Below are 17,353 nucleotides of genomic sequence, written 5' to 3' on the forward strand. Positions count from 1 at the left end.
TAAATTGAATATAGTGTTTTCCAAATAATGGTGGGTAACGTTCAAATCGATCTTCTGGTAAGTGGCAAAGACACTAAAAGAGAGAGAGAGCAAAGAAAATTGATCAATTCACACGACATAAATCCAGTCACGTGAATTTCTTAAAACATCAACGAAAAAAAAATTTAAACTATCAAACGGTATGAATAAGTCATTGCTTGGTTAGTGACTCAGATTTAAACAGACTATATATATAGATTATCAAAATGGAGTTCCACGCTATAATTGTTTGTGGAAAGGGGAAGGCCCTTGCTCCATTTTCCCAAACAAGATCTACTGGGGTGGCCAAACCATTGTTACCAATAGCTAATAAGCCAATGATTAATTATGTTTTGGAATGGTGTGAAAAAGCATTCTTTCCAAAGGTTACAATTGTGACTGATTCTGCATCAAAAGAGGAGATTGAACGAGCAGTGTTGAAGTTCAAAGCCGATTATAAGATACATACCAAATCAGAGGAAGAAGGTAATGAAGCTGACTATAATCTTGAACATTCAAGTGTTATTAATGTTTTAGATCTTGATACTGATAATTCTGGTGAAATTCTCCTTCATCTTTATAAATCATCTCAAAATGATAATTCTAAGAATTTCGTTATATTACCCTGTGATTTCGTTACTAATTTACCACCTCAAGTATTAATTGAAGCTTATAGAAATAGAGAGGACACTGATGTTGGTTTATTAGTTACTTATTACAATCAATTTGAAATCGAAGATAAAAAATTCAAAATATTCCCCAAAAATTACTCCATTTATACTGAATTATCAGATGGAAAGCATCAATTATTGGATATGTATTCTAGTGAAGATATTGACTTTCATAAAGCATTACAAATAAGAACTCAAATGTGTTGGAGACATGGAAATTCAACCATTAGTACTAAAATGTTAAACAGTTCTATTTTCTTTGGAGCTAAACAAGATATTTTTAATATATTTAGTCAACATTCTGATAAGTTCACTGATTCATACTTTAAGAATCGTTCCATCACCAAGATCATAAGAGATTTAGGTAGAAGATCATGGAGACATTCATCAACCAAGGAAACCATTGCATTTTTAACATTACCTTCTCAAGCTACCTTCTTCAGAAGTAACAACTTACCAGTATTGATGGAAGCTAATAGATACTTTATGAAAGCCCAAGCTATTTCCAAAGCAAGAAGCCAGGGACAACCACAAAAGGATAAACTTGCCGCCAACATTGGTATTGATTCATTAGTTGGTGAAAGCACCACCTTGGGAGAAAAAACTAATGTTAAAAGAAGTGTGGTTGGATCAAATTGCATAATTGGTAAACGTGTCAAATTGACAGGTTCATTAATATTGGACAATGTTACAATCGAAGATGATGTTCAATTAGAGAATTGTATTATAGGTAAGAATGCCATAATTCACAATAAGTCACGATTAACAAATTGTAATGTTGAATCCACAAATGAGGTTGCAAAAGGAACTCAAGCTAAGGGAGAAACCTTATTATGCTTGAGTTTAGAGGGTATAGTAGAACAAGGAGATGATACATCAGAATATGAGGATGATTCCGAACTGGATGATGATGGTAGCGATGACGATGAAGATGAATACGACGAGAATGAAGATGAATATGCTGGAAATGAAGATGGTTTATTTGCCTACTGATTAATAGAGAAAATCTATCATTCTAAAATAAACGATTGTATATAATAAACTGATATATATAAAGCTATATATATATTTAAAACTAATTTAATCCAAACCGAATTGAAAACACCTTGTAACACCTCTATATATGTAAACCAAACAAAATAATTAAAAAGACATAAAGAAACATTCGTAGAATATATTATAAAAGTCAGAAATGTGATATTGAAGATATCACAAAGTTTTCTTTTTCTTGGATGAAGGGCCCAAATTATTTTGAACACCTTTTCTTTTGGATAAATGTGCTTCGCTATCAGCGTCATCTTCTGAAGATGATTGAGATTCTCTATCTGTAGTATTTGAATCAACGTCTTCTTCATCTTGTGAATTACTTGATGGAATATTTGACTTTAATCTGAGCTTTCTTCTAAGGATCGGATCGAACTTCCGACTGGTTTTAATATTTAATCGTTGTTTATAGGTATGTTGAAGTGATAATGGAGTTATGGATGATCTAAAATGACCATTTGGTTTGATATCCAGACTTAAAGTGAAGTCATAATCTGATGGTATTTGGAAATCGGATGAAACAGGATCGATATCTCGTTGATTAGTATCAACTACACTTGCGGGAGGAGATGAGCTTATATTGCTCGATATCGAAGATGTTGTATGATTAGTATTATTATGCAGATTTGTAATTTCAGCCCTTTTAGTAAGGGCCCAGTTTTCAACGTCACCTTTGACTGTAATAAGTTCCAATAAGTCATCAAGACAATCTAAATAACCTTTTTGATAAACCAATGAAGTATTGTTATGAGTGATACGATATAAAGCAGAAACCGATTTAGCGGCATTGGCAAATTCCACTTTAGTTGAGGCAGACCCATCTCCAGTAGCTGAAACAGAATTATATAATGATGCAACCGATCTAGCAGCGTTTTTGAATTCATTGGTTATTTCTCGACTTAAGTCACTCATTGAAGTATCATTGACAGATTTGGTGGGCGGGAGATCTGAGGAAAGCGTGGATAAATCCATACTCTTCTTCGACGACATAATAGACTCTTTTTCCTTCTATTTTCAAACACCTTCTATGTTGTAGTATCTAATAAACACACAGCTATCTGACCTTTGGGTTGGAGGTTTATTTATTTATTTACAATCACGAAAAGGATCTTTAAATTTTTGATACTCTATTACTAAATTAGGCTTACTACACAGAAAAAAAAAAAAAAAATTCTCCCCTATGACAATCCATGTGACCGGAATTGGAAGAGAAAGTCCGGCATACAAAATATACCGAAAGGAAAGTAGAAGTTGACAACTTTAAATTGAATTGATTGAGATGAAATATTTAGGGCAGGGCAGGGCAAGGTAAGGCAAGGCAAATATATCGTGTTTTACAGTGTGTAACAATAGATAAAAGATGGTGAGATCAACGTTGATATATAGATATGATGGTATGTGTCAATCATTTGAGATTTCATATTTGTGGTTAGCAAGATGAAAAAACAACGAATAAAATCAGAGATAGAACAATGATACTAACAACCAATTGTATAGCACTTCCATTATGTGGATCAGTTGACGATGATAATGATTCATCATTGATGGATCAAAAGAAGAAATGTAAGATTATCATTAGTCGAATTACTCCCAATTCAGAGACTCAAGCTACCATTGAATCTGGAAATTATAATATTAATTATTTAATATCAAATAATATCATATATCTTTGTATATGTGATAAATCATATCCTAGGAAGTTATCATTTTCATATTTACAAGAAATAAGTAGTGAATTCCAAAATTCACATGGTCAAGAAGCATTGAGTAAAACTGCTAGACCATATGGATTCAGTTCATTTGATAATTTCTTAAGTAAAACTAAAAAGATTTATCAAGATCAAAGAGCACAATCAAATTTAGATAAATTAAATAATGATTTAGCTGATGTCAAAAAGGTTATGACCAAGAATATAGAAGATTTGTTATATAGAGGTGATTCACTTGATAAAATGAGTGATTTATCATCCATATTAAAGAATGATTCATTGAAATATAAAAGAAGAGCCCAAAGAATAAATTTAGAAGCTTTAATAAGACAATATATTCCTGTTGTTGGTGCTGGTTTAGTATTTGTATTCTTGGTTTGGTACATGTTCCTTAGACGATAATTGTATAAGTATATATATATATATATCTCATAATAATAATGATTATAATCCATAGTAATAATATTTGATAGAATTTTAAATGGCTGTAAATCCATTTCGATCCGCAAAACAGGGTAAACAAAAACCCAAACAAAAAAATAAAGAGGTGATACTCCAGATTTTAAGGATTAATCCAATACTTTTACAACAATTGATGTCTAGCCAAGGTAATGATACATCTAGTGCCAATGCACCCCCTCATGATGATAGAGAAAGTATACCGAGGTTATTAATAACGCCTCCATCGTTGACACCTACTTCAATACTACCTCCGTCTATTAGTCAACCGACTTTGGCAGTCAACTTAGAAAATGTCAGTAATGGTATCATAAAAGCAATTGATTATTCAAATAGTACTCCAGATCAATTACTTAGCTCAGGACCTAAATTATCTGTCGTAAGTAGTGAATCGTCTGAATATGGAGTTCGAAGTCCTATCAGTCAAGAGGAATATGAAAACTTGACCGATCATTTCACTGATGAATATGATGATAATGACAATACTGAAGACAATGAAGAATTACAAAATCTAATCAGTGATATAATACGGTATGAACATAGTCATTCCATTAACTTGGATCATAATAATAAACTAATGTCTGAATCATCTTATCTTGATTTCAATATTTTCCCAAACCATGATTCAATAACCGATGAATTAGAGTATTACAATAAGTATATCAAACTAAGCAAAACAAATAATGAAGAAGAATTCCATGATAAATTAAAGCACTTTTTTATATTTTCTATGGCTGGTAAACCAATTTATAGTTTTAATGGTGCTGACGAACTTGTTATGGGATATGCCGGTATTTTAACGACTATCATATCTACATTTGAAGAAAATATTAATGAAGAAATCAAATCAATTACAGTGGGGGATAACTTAAAAATAGTGGCTATAAATAGAAATCCATTGGTTCTTGTTTCCATATCTTCTATAAGTTATGAATTGATGTCATTTTCTAAGAATGATGTTGGTTTGGAAATTCCAGATGATACTGAACAAGAGATTAAAGATACAGATAACGACCATACATTACGAAACAACCAAGATTTAATTCTCATAAATCAATTAAACACCTTATACAACTATTTGCTTTCAATTCTTTCAAAGCCTGTCATAGAGAAGAATTTTATGAATAGAATGAATTATGACTTACGAAGAATATTAACTAGTTTGGATTTTGATAATATAGATGCTTTGTGCATGAGATTGAGTTATGGGTTACCAATTACAGAAGAAATTGAAAATAACTTGTTGGATACATCAAGTTTTGATTTCTTTATTAGTGAATTATTGGATTCATCAATTCAAAGTATTAAAATTACAAACACGACAAGAACAAGACTCAATAAAATCTTATTAGCAAGTAAAAAATTAAAGGTAAAGCAACAGCAAATATCTTCAACAGAAACAGGTTCCACTGCAGGAACTATTTCATCATATTTCCCATCAGTAGGAGGGTCAACTTTAGTAGAAGAAAAGTTTTTAGGTGATGATTTATTGTTTTCGTTGTTGGCTACCTCCCATAACAACAAAATATTAAGTTATATGAAACCTAAGAATCACTCCTTATCAAATGATGATCTTAAGTTGCTTTTGAATGTTATTCATTCTAGTCAAAACTCATTGGATTATACTGAAGATTTATGGATTCCACTTTGTCTCCCCAATTTCAATCCAAATGGGTTTTTGTATGTGTTTGTCAAACAGATCAATTTATCCGATTATTTCAAATCAGGAATAGTAGTACAGCCATTAACTATAATATTGATTAGTAGTAATAAGAACTCCTTTTACCAGATGCAAGAGATTTCCAACTATATTATTTATATGATTATCAAGGATGAAGCAGTGTTAAATACGCTTGCCCAGGAATTGATAAACTCAAGTAGATTATCGATCATAAAGGATATAAATGTGCCATCCATCAAACATTTCATTTACAAATCAAAGAAGTGTAATCAATTTATTATGAATGATTTAATTCATTTCAATAACGATCGGAGTATGAATAGTTTACTACAATTGGTGTATTTCTATTCAGTCCTCCATAACACGAAAGCAGTCAAGATTAAGAGTAGATTAAAGTCAACTTACAATCAATCAACTTCATCCAATAATCAAACGTCATCTTCATCAAGCTTTCAAAATAAAAAGTTAACATATGCGAAATGGACTTTACAAGATAATTCAGTGACAGGTTTTATGTTAGCTGATAATGAATATGAATTCTATTGTTTAAGCAATTCACTGATAAAATCGAATGACTTAATAAATCATAGTCTAAAGATCATAAAATGGTGTGAAAAGAACCAGAAGCGTTTATTTTTTGGTTCAGGAGTAGTATTTTAAATACTATGTACAAGTAATATATATACAAGAAGTCTTATTTTAAAATTGCTGCTTCAGCAGTTTTAAAAGACTCAGTTAATTTATCTACATACTGTTTATGTAATTTATCGAATTTTGTTAATTCTTTTAATTCAGAGTCTTTCTTTTTATGACTTTTCAATTGTTTTTCGAATTTTGACCTTATTTCAGTTCTGATAATGGCCAAGGATGGAGAACTCTTTGTATTTCCATTCTTGAACTTTTCAAATATTTCTTTCAACTGTTTAGCACTTTCCTTTTTGGTTTCTGAAGTTATGGAAGGTAATGGAACTTTTAAGGTATATTTATTGGTAGGATCTGCTTGAGCACTTAAATTTAAATCGGAACCTAAGATACTATTGATGATATGTTTACCATTACTTGGATCGAACAAAGTGATAATGAAATTACGACCCTTAATAGACGTTTGAGCTAATGAAGTAAATGGTTGTTCTTCAGCATCAATGGTGACTTGAAGTTTATCGAAAATCTTTGGATTAGTCTTACCCATTTTAATTTCCAGAGCAGATTTATTAAACTTTTGAATTAAATCATCGAATTTGTCTGTAGCAGCATCGAAATCAATAGAAATCTCTTCAGTATTTTTTTCTTCTTCCTCCTCTTTAACTGAACCCTTCTTGTTATTACTTTTCTTATTCTTTGGTTTAGCCAACAATGCTGGGGAAAAGTGGAATGACCTTTGTGGAATAAAGTTTATTGGTGTTATTGGTTTGACAGTGGTGAATCTAGCCAATCTAGATACGGAATATACTGCTCTAAACATGTTTGAATTCAGTATATTTGCTATGGTCAGATTAGTTTAAAGAATTTTTCATTTTTAACTTTTTTTATTTTTCTGGTACTTGGATATCGCTCTACATTCTTGAGGGTTCTGCTAACAAAGTTTGAATTTATTACTACCTACAATATATATCTATATCTAGATTATTCATTTTCTTTATCTTTTTCCAATTCTGCTTTGAATTGTTCAAGTAATGAAATACAACCTTTAGCCTCTTTACCTGCTTCTCCACCTTCCTTAACGAGATTATTTAAATTTTTCATCAATGGTGCCATGAAAACATCACTGACAATCTTTCTTCTGGTGGAAATATCTTCAGACGATAAGGTATCTAAATCAGATATATAAAATTTACCATCATCAACTTGTGAGTTTTTGTCATCGCCGGTAGTTGTACTTGGTCCTGAGGTTCTTGATGGTTCAACAATGAATAACTTCAATGAATTATATGGTTGCGTTGCAGTTGGCACTAAATATTTCAATGATTGAGCATGAGGAAGAATAACGTCTTCAGGGTTTATTTCTTGTGAGGATTCTTCTTCTAAGAATAATGCTGTCTTTAAAAAAGATTTTAATATTGACAAATGATGGATTCTGGATTTCTTTAATGAGGAGTTATTTATACTGGAACTAGTAGTAATTGCTAATGAGATTGACTTTTTATCATTTGTTAATGTCCAAGACATCAATGTGAAATAACTTCTCAATGTCTTTATGAAATATGACTTAACTAAAGAATGAGATGCATGTTCAATTAAAATAGCTAAAAACTTAGTTGATGAGTTTCTAATCTCTGGTTGAATATGGGTCATTGCTGAGTGAATAAATAATATGATAGCTCTTATATGCAAATCCAACAAACCTGGCTGTTTAGCAGCACATTCATTTAAAAGACTTACAAGTTGTGTTCTTACTTGGAGGGATGAGTCCAATATTAACGGTATTACTGATGTTAAAATTTGTTTGTAAAGTGATGGATTATGAGATGGTAAATGATTTTGGATATATAATAGCACTTCTTTTCTGGTTGAAGAAGAATGATGCTTTGTTAATGATAACTGATGTGTCAAGTCAACTTCGAATTTATCCTTTTCCTGGCTATTAGCTGTAGCGGAAACAGTATTGGATACTTTTGCTTTGATTGATTGATTTGGTAATGAGATGGTTTTGGCTGTGAAAGAAGTATCGGTATAATTATCTGGTTTCTTGGCGGTTTTACCTACCTTCAACTTTGCCTTCACAAAATCCTTTTGCTTCTCTACTCTCTTTCTCTTAGATGCCATGGTTAATAATCAATGATATGGTATATGTAGATGAAGTGATGCTTATTATTCTTCTTTCTAATTCTTCACCTCTTCGCTTCAAATTAAAGTAATTTTTTTTTGGTCTTCTGCGCACAGAAAATAATATTTTTGATTTTGTAAACAAACAAAGATCAAAATCAATTGATCGATAATCAAATTGGTATAGTTTGAATAAGACCACGGTTAGATCAGAACGATGTCATCGTATGTACGGTATAATCAGAACAATAACAATGATTTCGATGGAAGATTCTTAAACTCTCTTAGTTTGGAAGATACAGAAACAGATTCACATTATACGACTGCGGATCATCAAAGTCAAACTAGATATTTGACGGCGGAAGAAGAAGACGAAGATGATTTCATGGATATAGATCATACATATGATACTTTATTACATCAGATTTCTAACAGATCAGTGAATTATGATTCTACTAGATTTCATTCCGCGATTGGAGACGATAATTATGATTTTGACAATGAAATGGATGCTTTAATAAGAGAAACAAGACAGTTGACACCAGTTGGTAAGATCACCATCGATGAAGGTTTACAATCAACACCAAACGATGAGAATAGAATAGATAAAAACGTGACAGTGACTGAATACGACACAGATGAAGAGGAAGAAGAAACTGAAGAAGAAGAAGAAGGTCATACAAGTTTTGTCTCTCATTTGTTTTCCCCTACTACATTAGGAGCTCAATTAGCAATTAGAAAACCACAATTGTTGTTGTTACCACCCCCAACTGCTTCATCTAATCCAGAAACTTCAATAGATTCTACCAGCAATGATATTCTGGAAAGTATAGATTATGATTATGATTTCACTATATCTAATAACAATAACGTAAGGCATTTAACTACATATACTCCTAAAGTTAATGCTAGCTCTCTTTTCGGCAACTCTTCAGGCAGTAGTCGAAATGCTTCTTCTGCTAGAGTTGAAATTCAAGAAGCTGATGAAGAAATGGAGGAAGCTTATTATCCAAATAATGGAGCAAACATATTTCCTAATCAACATTTACAAAGGAATAATATGGAATCACCATTTATTCAATCACATCATCAACATATACATAATCATAATCAACCAGTACAGATCTTACATCAACACCAGCATCATCATCATTATTATAGTAACAATAATGAAGGGAAAAAGAGTAAGAAACAAGATACTCAAAGCTCTCCAATATCTCCTGAACATAATGATAAACTGGTCGTATCTCAACAACACGATTCTTATCCTAAAGAAGCCAATTTACCCTTACCATGGGAATCAAATATTACTCCATCAGAAAGAATTCCCTATTTATTATCATCATATTTACAATTATTAATCAATATCATTGTATACAGCTATGCTCTTTATTTAGTTGTTAAAGTAGTGAGTGTGGTCAAAAAAGATATCAATGTGAAGTTAAACCAGTTTACATCGAATATGTTGGTGGAAATTGAAAGTTGTAAACGTTCCTATTATGAAAATAATTGTTCACCAGAGTTAAGATCTCCAGTAATCGATAGGCAGTGCACACATTGGGAAAAATGTATGAATCGAATCACTGCTAATGGAGGCGGGCACATTTCAGTAGTTAGTGCTGAAACTGTTGGAATTATTTTGAATGCATTTGTTGAACCACTCGGATTAAAATTCTTTATGATGTTAACTTTCGTGGTATTAATATTATTTTTATTTAATTTTGTGTTTGGTTATATTAGAGCAAAGACTTATTATGGATGGCATAATAAAGAAAGATATTTATATGAGAGTAATGAAAGTAGTAGGATAATGGGAGAGTCACGGTCAAGATTAGTATCACCAAGGAAACAACTGCCTATAAAGGAGCAACGTTTATTGACTCCCTCACAAAATGGAGGCAGAACAACCCAATTTCAATTACAGTATTAGATTATTTATGAGTATATAGAAAAATATATTTAAAATATTTAAATGGTTGCGAAATTAGTAGTTCCTGGTGATTCATAAAGACCAAATAACGGTAGTCATCTCATCCAATCAAGGTTATGTAACTAAAAGGTGTCAACCTTTATACGCGTCAAAAATAATTTAACTTCACCCCATGTGCCGAGGATGTAAAAAAAAAGAAAAGACAAGAAAATATACCACTTTAATATCTGAGACAAAAACAAGATGCCATCCTAGTATAGTTAAACATTCCGTCTAATATAGCTTGTTTTGCTTAGCCTTCTATCTCATCTCGAATCTAAATAGTTTAATACACCCGTTTAAATCCTTAAGTACTAGTTTAAGGTTGTGGGCCGCTAATTCCTGCCACAAATCAAAGGTGAGACAGGCAAAAAACAATTTTGTTTTTTGAATCACCAGGTTCTTTTGATTGAGTGATTGGAAACAATAACGTCATATAATTATTTTTTCAAAATTTCTTTTCTATGCCACGATCTTAGAGGTATATATGTAGATACACATTCCCCCTACAATGAGCCAATTGCCAAACCCGCCCGCCCTTTATCTCTTTCTTTTCTCTTCATATAGAATTTATAGAATATAATCATTTCATCATTTCATTCGAAGCTTTTGGTTTTGCAATACTGTTTCAATCAAATTCGCACTTTTAGTAATTGACACTAGCAAAAAGTTTCGCAGCAAGATAACCAATCATGGGTATATTTGGTACTTCTCGAGAAGAAGAAGAGCAATTAAGACAGGCATCGCTCCAAATAGGTTCGGCTAGTCAGGATGCTAGTCGTCAGTCGATTTCCTCTTCTACTGGTGAAAGTTCATATTATGTAACTGCCGATGAAGGAGAAGAAGATGAAGAGGAAGAAGAAGCAGAAGAAGAAAGTGACGGTAAAGGAGAAGATGAAATTCAACAATATAACAAGGAACAACCAAAAGAAGATAAACTTGAACCTGAGGAAACAGCTAGTTTGGATAGTGATTCAGATAATCAAGATGACACCGATGTCGAAACCATACCATATAATAAACCTTCAATTCCATCAGCTCCTGAATCAGTATCACCAACAATTGCCGAAGGCTTAGATGCTGAACCATATGATCCTTCGGATGATGAACGTTCCTTAAGAAGAAAACGGACTTTAGAAAAAATTCATTCTCATAGATCTATTGACTTACAACTTCATACCCAATTATCAAGAACTTTAACTGTGTTAAGTGAAAAAGAAATCGCTGCTGGATATCTGAATATAAATGATTTAGATTGGGACTCCTTACAAGATCCAGCTAATCCTGATAATTGGTCTAAATTGAAAAAATGGTATATTACTTGTGTGGTGGCATTATTATGTTTATGTTGTACCTTAGGATCTTCATTATATACTTCTAGTATTCCTGAATTGATGATGCAATTTGGTGCTTCTCAAGAACTTTGCATATCTGGTTTAACCTTCTATATGCTTGGGTTAGGACTTGGTCCAGTATTCACAGCTCCACTTTCCGAAATTATTGGTAGAAGATATATTTATTCAATTTCGTTACCAATTGGGATGTTATTCACTTTAGGAGTACTGTTTTCTACCAATATGAGAACTATATTAGTACTTAGATTCTTTTGTGGATATTTCTTATCACCTGCATTATCAATCGCTGGAGGAACTATATCTGAAATCTGGGCATCTGATCCTCAAGAATTAGGAACAGCAGTAGCATTATTTTGTTTAGCACCATTCTTAGGTCCAACCATTGGTCCAGTTATTGGAGGGTTTGCAGCTGAAAATAAAGGGTGGAAATGGTCTGCCAGTTATATCCTTTTAATGTTCAGTGGTTTGATTTTACCATGTTTGCTTATTATACCTGAAACCTATAAACCTATCATTTTAGAAAGAAGAGCCAAGAAAAGAAATATTAAAGTAAGGGGTCCACAATTTAGTTGGGATTTTATTAAAAAGATCATAAAGAATGATTTATTTAGACCATTTAAAATGTTATTCACCGATGCTATAGTTTTCTTTTTATCAATTTATTTTTCATTCGTCATGGCCGTATTATTTGGTTTCTTTGAGGCTTATCCAATCATTTTTGTGGGGGTTTACCATATGAATTTGGGTGTTTCAGGATTACCATTTATTGGAATTGGAATTGGATTAGTTGCGGGGATCTTCTTCTTTGGAGTTTTCAGTAAATTGGTATTCTTTAATAAGGATGGTACGGAAAATGAAAAATATTCTTCTCCAGAATCAACTTTAATTATAGGAAAAATTGGATCTTTCTGTTTACCAGTATCATTATTTTGGTTAGGTTGGTCTGCTAGACCTTCAGTTCATTATATGGTTCCAGTTGCTGCGGGGGTACCATTTGGGTTTGGATTAGTGTTAATATTTTTCACTGTTTTATTGTATTTTTCAAAATGTTTTCCTGCTAGCAACGTTGCATCTGCCTTAGCTGCAAACAATGTATTAAGGTATACTTTCGCCTCAGTATTTCCATTATTTACGGTACAAATGTATGATAATCTAGGAATTGGATGGGCATCATCTGTATTTGCATTTATTTCATTAGCCTTAGTTCCAGTTCCATTTGTATTTTCCATGTATGGTGAAAGATTTAGACAAAAATCGAAATTCGGTTACGAAGCTTATGCGGACGAAATTGATTTACCATCAGAATCATTAGATAACAAATAGAAGTTCGTATTGCAGAGACAACAATAAAAAATTACTTGATAGAAAAAGTTCGTATCTTGATGCAAGAAGCTTCCAAACAGGAGGGGAGAGCTAGTAGAGTTTTGAACAATGGGTGTAACCAACGGCATTGTTTGGTTTCGAGGAATACTATATAGAGAAAAAATTCCGATGGAATAAATTTAATATAATAAAATAAAATAACATAATTTAAATAATATTAATGAATTTTATCATGTGTAAATGTGGTTTTAACAAATGAAAAAAATATTATTAATCATTAACAATTATTAAAAATCAAGTTAAGGCTAACTAAAAGCTTTTAGTTAACGTCTTTAAGTCATTATATGAATTATATACGAATATTTATGTAACATGCTTAATCATTGTCGAAAACGAAGAGATACAAGGGCTGAAAATGATAATAAAATCTATCTGCCTTTATAAGGGATTAATGATTTGAGGCGAAAATATGAATCAAATCAGCTAATACTCATCTGATCTTCAAACTGGTAACAGATTCATTCACCAACTAAAATATTTTAAGGGTCACTACCGTTCAAGGCGCCTTTAATTTCATTTGCAGAAAATGTGACAAAAATGGCGCAAAAATACTGGCAAACAATCAGGCAGACACAAAAAGCAAAATTTCGTAAATTAAAATATTAAATTTTAACTCCCTCCCTTATCATCTTCGATTCGTAAAAATATTTTATATTTTCTATGTCTGTTTTACCACATTCTTCTTTGATAAAATTATAATCGAACACGGCGTTTTAGAAACTGTTAAACTCTAAAAATAGTGAAAATAGCAAAGAAAGATGATCTAAATTGTTCTATAGCACTGTAAACGAGGTTCTGCAACTAAAAATAAACCTCCTTACAATGTTCCATTATTGCTTCTAGAATGAGGAGTTTAGGTTTCCTAAACCCAAAAAAAGGCTTCCATATAGATTGTTATTGGACAAAACTGACGATAACAGAAGATTTTTTTCTATTTCATTAGATTCATAGTTGAAAAATAATTTGTGGAAGGACAATAATAAAATTCTTATACACTTCGATTTGGACTGTTTTGTGCTTCGTTTGCAAATATATCACAGTTGCTGATCACAGCACAGTTTAAATTAATGTGGTCGCCTGTAAAAATACCCGATATCTATCTATGTACAACAGGCGGAATAGTAGGGTACTGTCTCATTGATACACGTACATTTCACATTCAATGCCGAAAATAGAAGCACGCATATAGTTACAGCTAAAAAATAATATATCTGAGATACCATTATGATTTATCTATTTACCATACTTATTATTTTCTAATTATTTTCTAATTAAACTTTTCTAGTTCACCGTTTTAAACACCTCCTTCTTCGTCTTCATTATATACTTGCTATATATATTAATTGGACTTTTATGTGTCATTTTTAGGGGAGAACGGGAGGAGTCTTATTCGGAAAATATTCTGAGATTTCATAAATTAGCTAGTCTAAGAGATTTGACGGTGGAAGTTGGCTCCACTTGCAGTATTAGATTATATTTCAACTCTAGATTCGTAATTTTGTTATACATACTAATTTTCAAATAAAAATTCTATATAAAGAGCTGTAAATTCTAGTCTTTTAATCTCTTTGGCTAGATCCAAATTAAGATTCAAAAAGTCTTTGCTTTTCGGGAGTTAAAGCTTTAATTTTTTTTTGCAACAAAACTAAAAATGTCTACCACAGAACAATTAGAAGTATCACTACTGTCAAACCATACTATAAGTTCTCATAGAAAAAGTAATGAAACAGTTACAGAAGAAAACTTGCCATTAGATGAAGAAAGTCCATTAGAAGAAGAAAGACCCATTGGAGATATTCGCCAGAATTCTGAATCAACAATGGTAACTTCTACAATTGACAAGGTTGAAGAGAAACCATTCATTGAACAAATTTCAACCGACGATATAGAAGATATATCACAAGGAGAAAAATACATAGTATTTAAAGAAGATAGTGAAGAATTAAGTTTCCATAAAGAACAATTCGTGGATTATAATGAGTTAGATTATGATTCAGAGGATGATCCTGATGATCCTGCTAATTGGCCCTTGAGAAAAAAGTGGTTTATTATAATAACACTTTCATTGATTTGCTTTTGCTGTACTTTGGGATCTTCTATCTATATTGCTGGTGTTCCAGAAATGATGGTAGTATTTGGTAAATCCAGAGAGATTTGTATTTCAGGGTTAACTCTTTATTTATTGGGGTTATCTTTTGGTCCCTTTTTCACTGCTCCATTATCTGAAGTCATTGGTAGAAGAATCATCTACATCTCAAGTTTTCCAATAGGTATGTTATTCGTATTAGGTATTGGTTTTGCCAAAAATATTGAAACTGTTTTGGTGTTAAGATTCTTCGCTGGTTATTTTTCCTCTCCTGCTTTATCATTAGTGGGTGGAACTATATCAGATTTATTTCATAAAGACCCCCAACTTATGTCGAAAGCAATTGCAATGTTTTGTTTAGCTCCATTTGCAGGTCCAGTTCTTGGACCAGTCATTGGAGGTTATGCTGCTCAGTACAAAAATTGGAAATGGCCAACTTCGTAAGTATTATTGATGTTTTACGGTCTCGTATTACCATTCTTAATGACAGTGCCAGAAACTTACAAACCGATTCTTTTAGTTAAGAGAGCTAAAAAGAGAGGAATAAATATTCAAGGTCCAACATTTTCCAAGAAATATTTCATTCAGATGGCTCAAAATGATTTAGTTAAACCGATTAAAATGTTTATTTCTGATCCAATAGTTTCAGTCTTATCTATCTATATTGCTTTCGTGTTTGCAGTTTTATTTGCATTCTTCGAAGCCTACCCTGTTATATTTATGGAAGTTTATCAAATGGATGTTGGGGAAGCTGGATTACCATTTTTAGGTATTGGTATTGGTGTTGTATCTGGTTTAGCAACATTTGCAATCATTAATAAATATTTATTCTTTCCAAAAGAAGGAAAAGTTAACAAATATACCACACCAGAATCTACATTTATTGTCTGCAAAATTGGTAGTGTTTGTTTACCAATATCTTTATTTTGGTTAGGATGGACTTCAAAACCAAGTATTCATCCCTTGGTTCCAATTGCGGCTGGAATACCATTTGGATTTGGTTTATTATTGGTTTTCTTTAATGTTTTACTTTATTTTTCAAAATGTTATCCTCCATCAAATGTTGCTTCTGCTGTTGCCGTGAATAATTTGTTTCGTTATTTTGTGGCTGCAATTTTTCCTTTATTCACAGTACAAATGTTTACCAATTTACAAATCAAATGGGCATGTTCTTTATTTGGATTTATTGCTTTAGGTATGGTATCAGTTCCATTTATATTTGAAAGATATGGAGCAAAACTCAGAGCAAATTCAAAATACTGTGGCGTAGATAAAGATGAACAACGTGAAATTTCAGAAGTTTAACTACAAATAATCTTCAATCTCTACTAATCCCTATACTTGACTCAATACTCTTATTTTCATTTTATTTCTTTGTTTACGGTTCGGTTCTTTAAATAGGTATTTTAATGTAAAAAAACAATGTACGTATGTTAGTAAAAAATCACTTTAGTATTGGTGTATGGATGTTCTCTTTTGTCTTGCTTAAATTTGGAGTGAGAATAAATAAATCAAGAAAAAAAAATTGATTAGAAAATCAGTTAGTGTTATAGATTAGACTTAAAGATATTTGAATCAATCAACTTACTGAGTTCAATCAATCATATTAACAGTGTTTGATAGTGTTAAACTAGGTACAAAGTAGGATACGTGTAAAAATGTCGTCTCAGAATAATCAGAGGAATCCAAATCCTAATCAGAATGGTAATCAAAACGGGAGCCAAAATGGGAACCAAAATTCTAATCAAGCAAGAATAGCAGCTATTCAACCTAGTCAAGTAAATCAACTTCTTCAAATCTTAAATACCGCAAATGAATCTGCAAGGAATGCTAAAACTGAAGCAGAAAGAATGCAATATCAACAGAAAGCTGATAACATTAAAAAGATATTGTTGAATTATCAGGCTCACCAAAGGGCCAAACAAGCTCAGTTACAGCAACAACAAGTGCAAGCACCTCAACAACAAGGTAGAAATATTCAACTGCAGCAGTCACAGGGTCAATCACAACCACAAAGTCAACCTCAGGCACTGAGTCAAGCTTCGTTTTCACAAGCCCAACAAACACAACTTCAACAACAACAACAACAATTACAACGTCAGCAACAATTAAATCAACAGATGAATTTTCAAAGGCAACAACAACAGCTTCAACAACAGAAGCAACAACTGCAGCAACAGCTTCAACAACAACTGCAACAACTGCCAGCGATGCA

The 17,353-nt window shown here is 32.0% G+C and overlaps 9 protein-coding genes across 9 annotated transcripts; 6 read left to right on the plus strand and 3 right to left on the minus strand. All coding sequences in view use genetic code 12, as the record gives it.

Moving 5' to 3' along the window:
* Positions 1–101: 101 nt before the first annotated feature.
* On the plus strand, positions 102–1,790 carry GCD1 (translation initiation factor eIF2B subunit gamma). Its single transcript, XM_064904519.1, has one exon. The coding sequence runs from the start codon at positions 246–248 to the stop codon at positions 1,680–1,682; it is 1,437 nt and encodes a 478-aa protein (XP_064759477.1). The 5' UTR covers positions 102–245; the 3' UTR covers positions 1,683–1,790.
* Positions 1,791–1,898: 108 nt separating this feature from the next.
* DFJ63DRAFT_338053 (uncharacterized protein) lies at positions 1,899–2,723 on the minus strand (the record flags this gene model as incomplete). Its single annotated transcript, XM_064908639.1, has 1 exon — positions 1,899–2,723. The coding sequence occupies one exon, from the start codon at positions 2,721–2,723 to the stop codon at positions 1,899–1,901; it is 825 nt and encodes a 274-aa protein (XP_064759478.1).
* A 290-nt stretch (positions 2,724–3,013) lies between these two features.
* SEC22 (SNAP receptor) lies at positions 3,014–4,280 on the plus strand. The gene is made up of 2 exons (XM_064907614.1): positions 3,014–3,127; positions 3,231–4,280. The coding sequence occupies exons 1-2, from the start codon at positions 3,094–3,096 to the stop codon at positions 3,842–3,844; spliced, it is 648 nt and encodes a 215-aa protein (XP_064759479.1). The 5' UTR covers positions 3,014–3,093; the 3' UTR covers positions 3,845–4,280.
* On the plus strand, positions 4,038–6,242 carry DFJ63DRAFT_315974 (uncharacterized protein; the record flags this gene model as incomplete). Its single annotated transcript, XM_064906651.1, has 1 exon — positions 4,038–6,242. One exon carries the CDS (start codon positions 4,038–4,040, stop codon positions 6,240–6,242), a length of 2,205 nt encoding a protein of 734 aa, XP_064759480.1.
* A 17-nt stretch (positions 6,243–6,259) lies between these two features.
* Positions 6,260–7,124, minus strand: DFJ63DRAFT_257880 (uncharacterized protein). The gene has a single exon (XM_064904518.1). It carries the CDS (start codon positions 7,042–7,044, stop codon positions 6,277–6,279), a length of 768 nt encoding a protein of 255 aa, XP_064759481.1. The 5' UTR covers positions 7,045–7,124; the 3' UTR covers positions 6,260–6,276.
* A 1-nt stretch (position 7,125) lies between these two features.
* Positions 7,126–8,454, minus strand: DFJ63DRAFT_259562 (uncharacterized protein). Its single transcript, XM_064904550.1, has one exon. The coding sequence runs from the start codon at positions 8,343–8,345 to the stop codon at positions 7,206–7,208; it is 1,140 nt and encodes a 379-aa protein (XP_064759482.1). The 5' UTR covers positions 8,346–8,454; the 3' UTR covers positions 7,126–7,205.
* A 108-nt stretch (positions 8,455–8,562) lies between these two features.
* On the plus strand, positions 8,563–10,275 carry DFJ63DRAFT_315976 (uncharacterized protein; the record flags this gene model as incomplete). The annotated part of the gene is made up of 1 exon (XM_064906652.1): positions 8,563–10,275. The coding sequence occupies one exon, from the start codon at positions 8,563–8,565 to the stop codon at positions 10,273–10,275; it is 1,713 nt and encodes a 570-aa protein (XP_064759483.1).
* Positions 10,276–11,006: 731 nt separating this feature from the next.
* On the plus strand, positions 11,007–12,992 carry TPO4 (Tpo4p; the record flags this gene model as incomplete). The annotated part of the gene is made up of 1 exon (XM_064905372.1): positions 11,007–12,992. One exon carries the CDS (start codon positions 11,007–11,009, stop codon positions 12,990–12,992), a length of 1,986 nt encoding a protein of 661 aa, XP_064759484.1.
* Positions 12,993–14,871: 1,879 nt separating this feature from the next.
* DFJ63DRAFT_323998 (MFS transporter) lies at positions 14,872–16,443 on the plus strand (the record flags this gene model as incomplete). Its single annotated transcript, XM_064907575.1, has 2 exons — positions 14,872–15,538; positions 15,584–16,443. 2 exons carry the CDS (start codon positions 14,872–14,874, stop codon positions 16,441–16,443), a joined length of 1,527 nt encoding a protein of 508 aa, XP_064759485.1.
* Between the last annotated feature and the right edge of the window lie 910 nt (positions 16,444–17,353).

The sequence above is a fragment of the Scheffersomyces coipomensis genome (assembly GCF_036884675.1).
Source record: "Scheffersomyces coipomensis strain NRRL Y-17651 chromosome Unknown DFJ63scaffold_9, whole genome shotgun sequence".
NCBI classification, from domain to species: Eukaryota; Fungi; Ascomycota; class Pichiomycetes; order Serinales; family Debaryomycetaceae; genus Scheffersomyces; species Scheffersomyces coipomensis.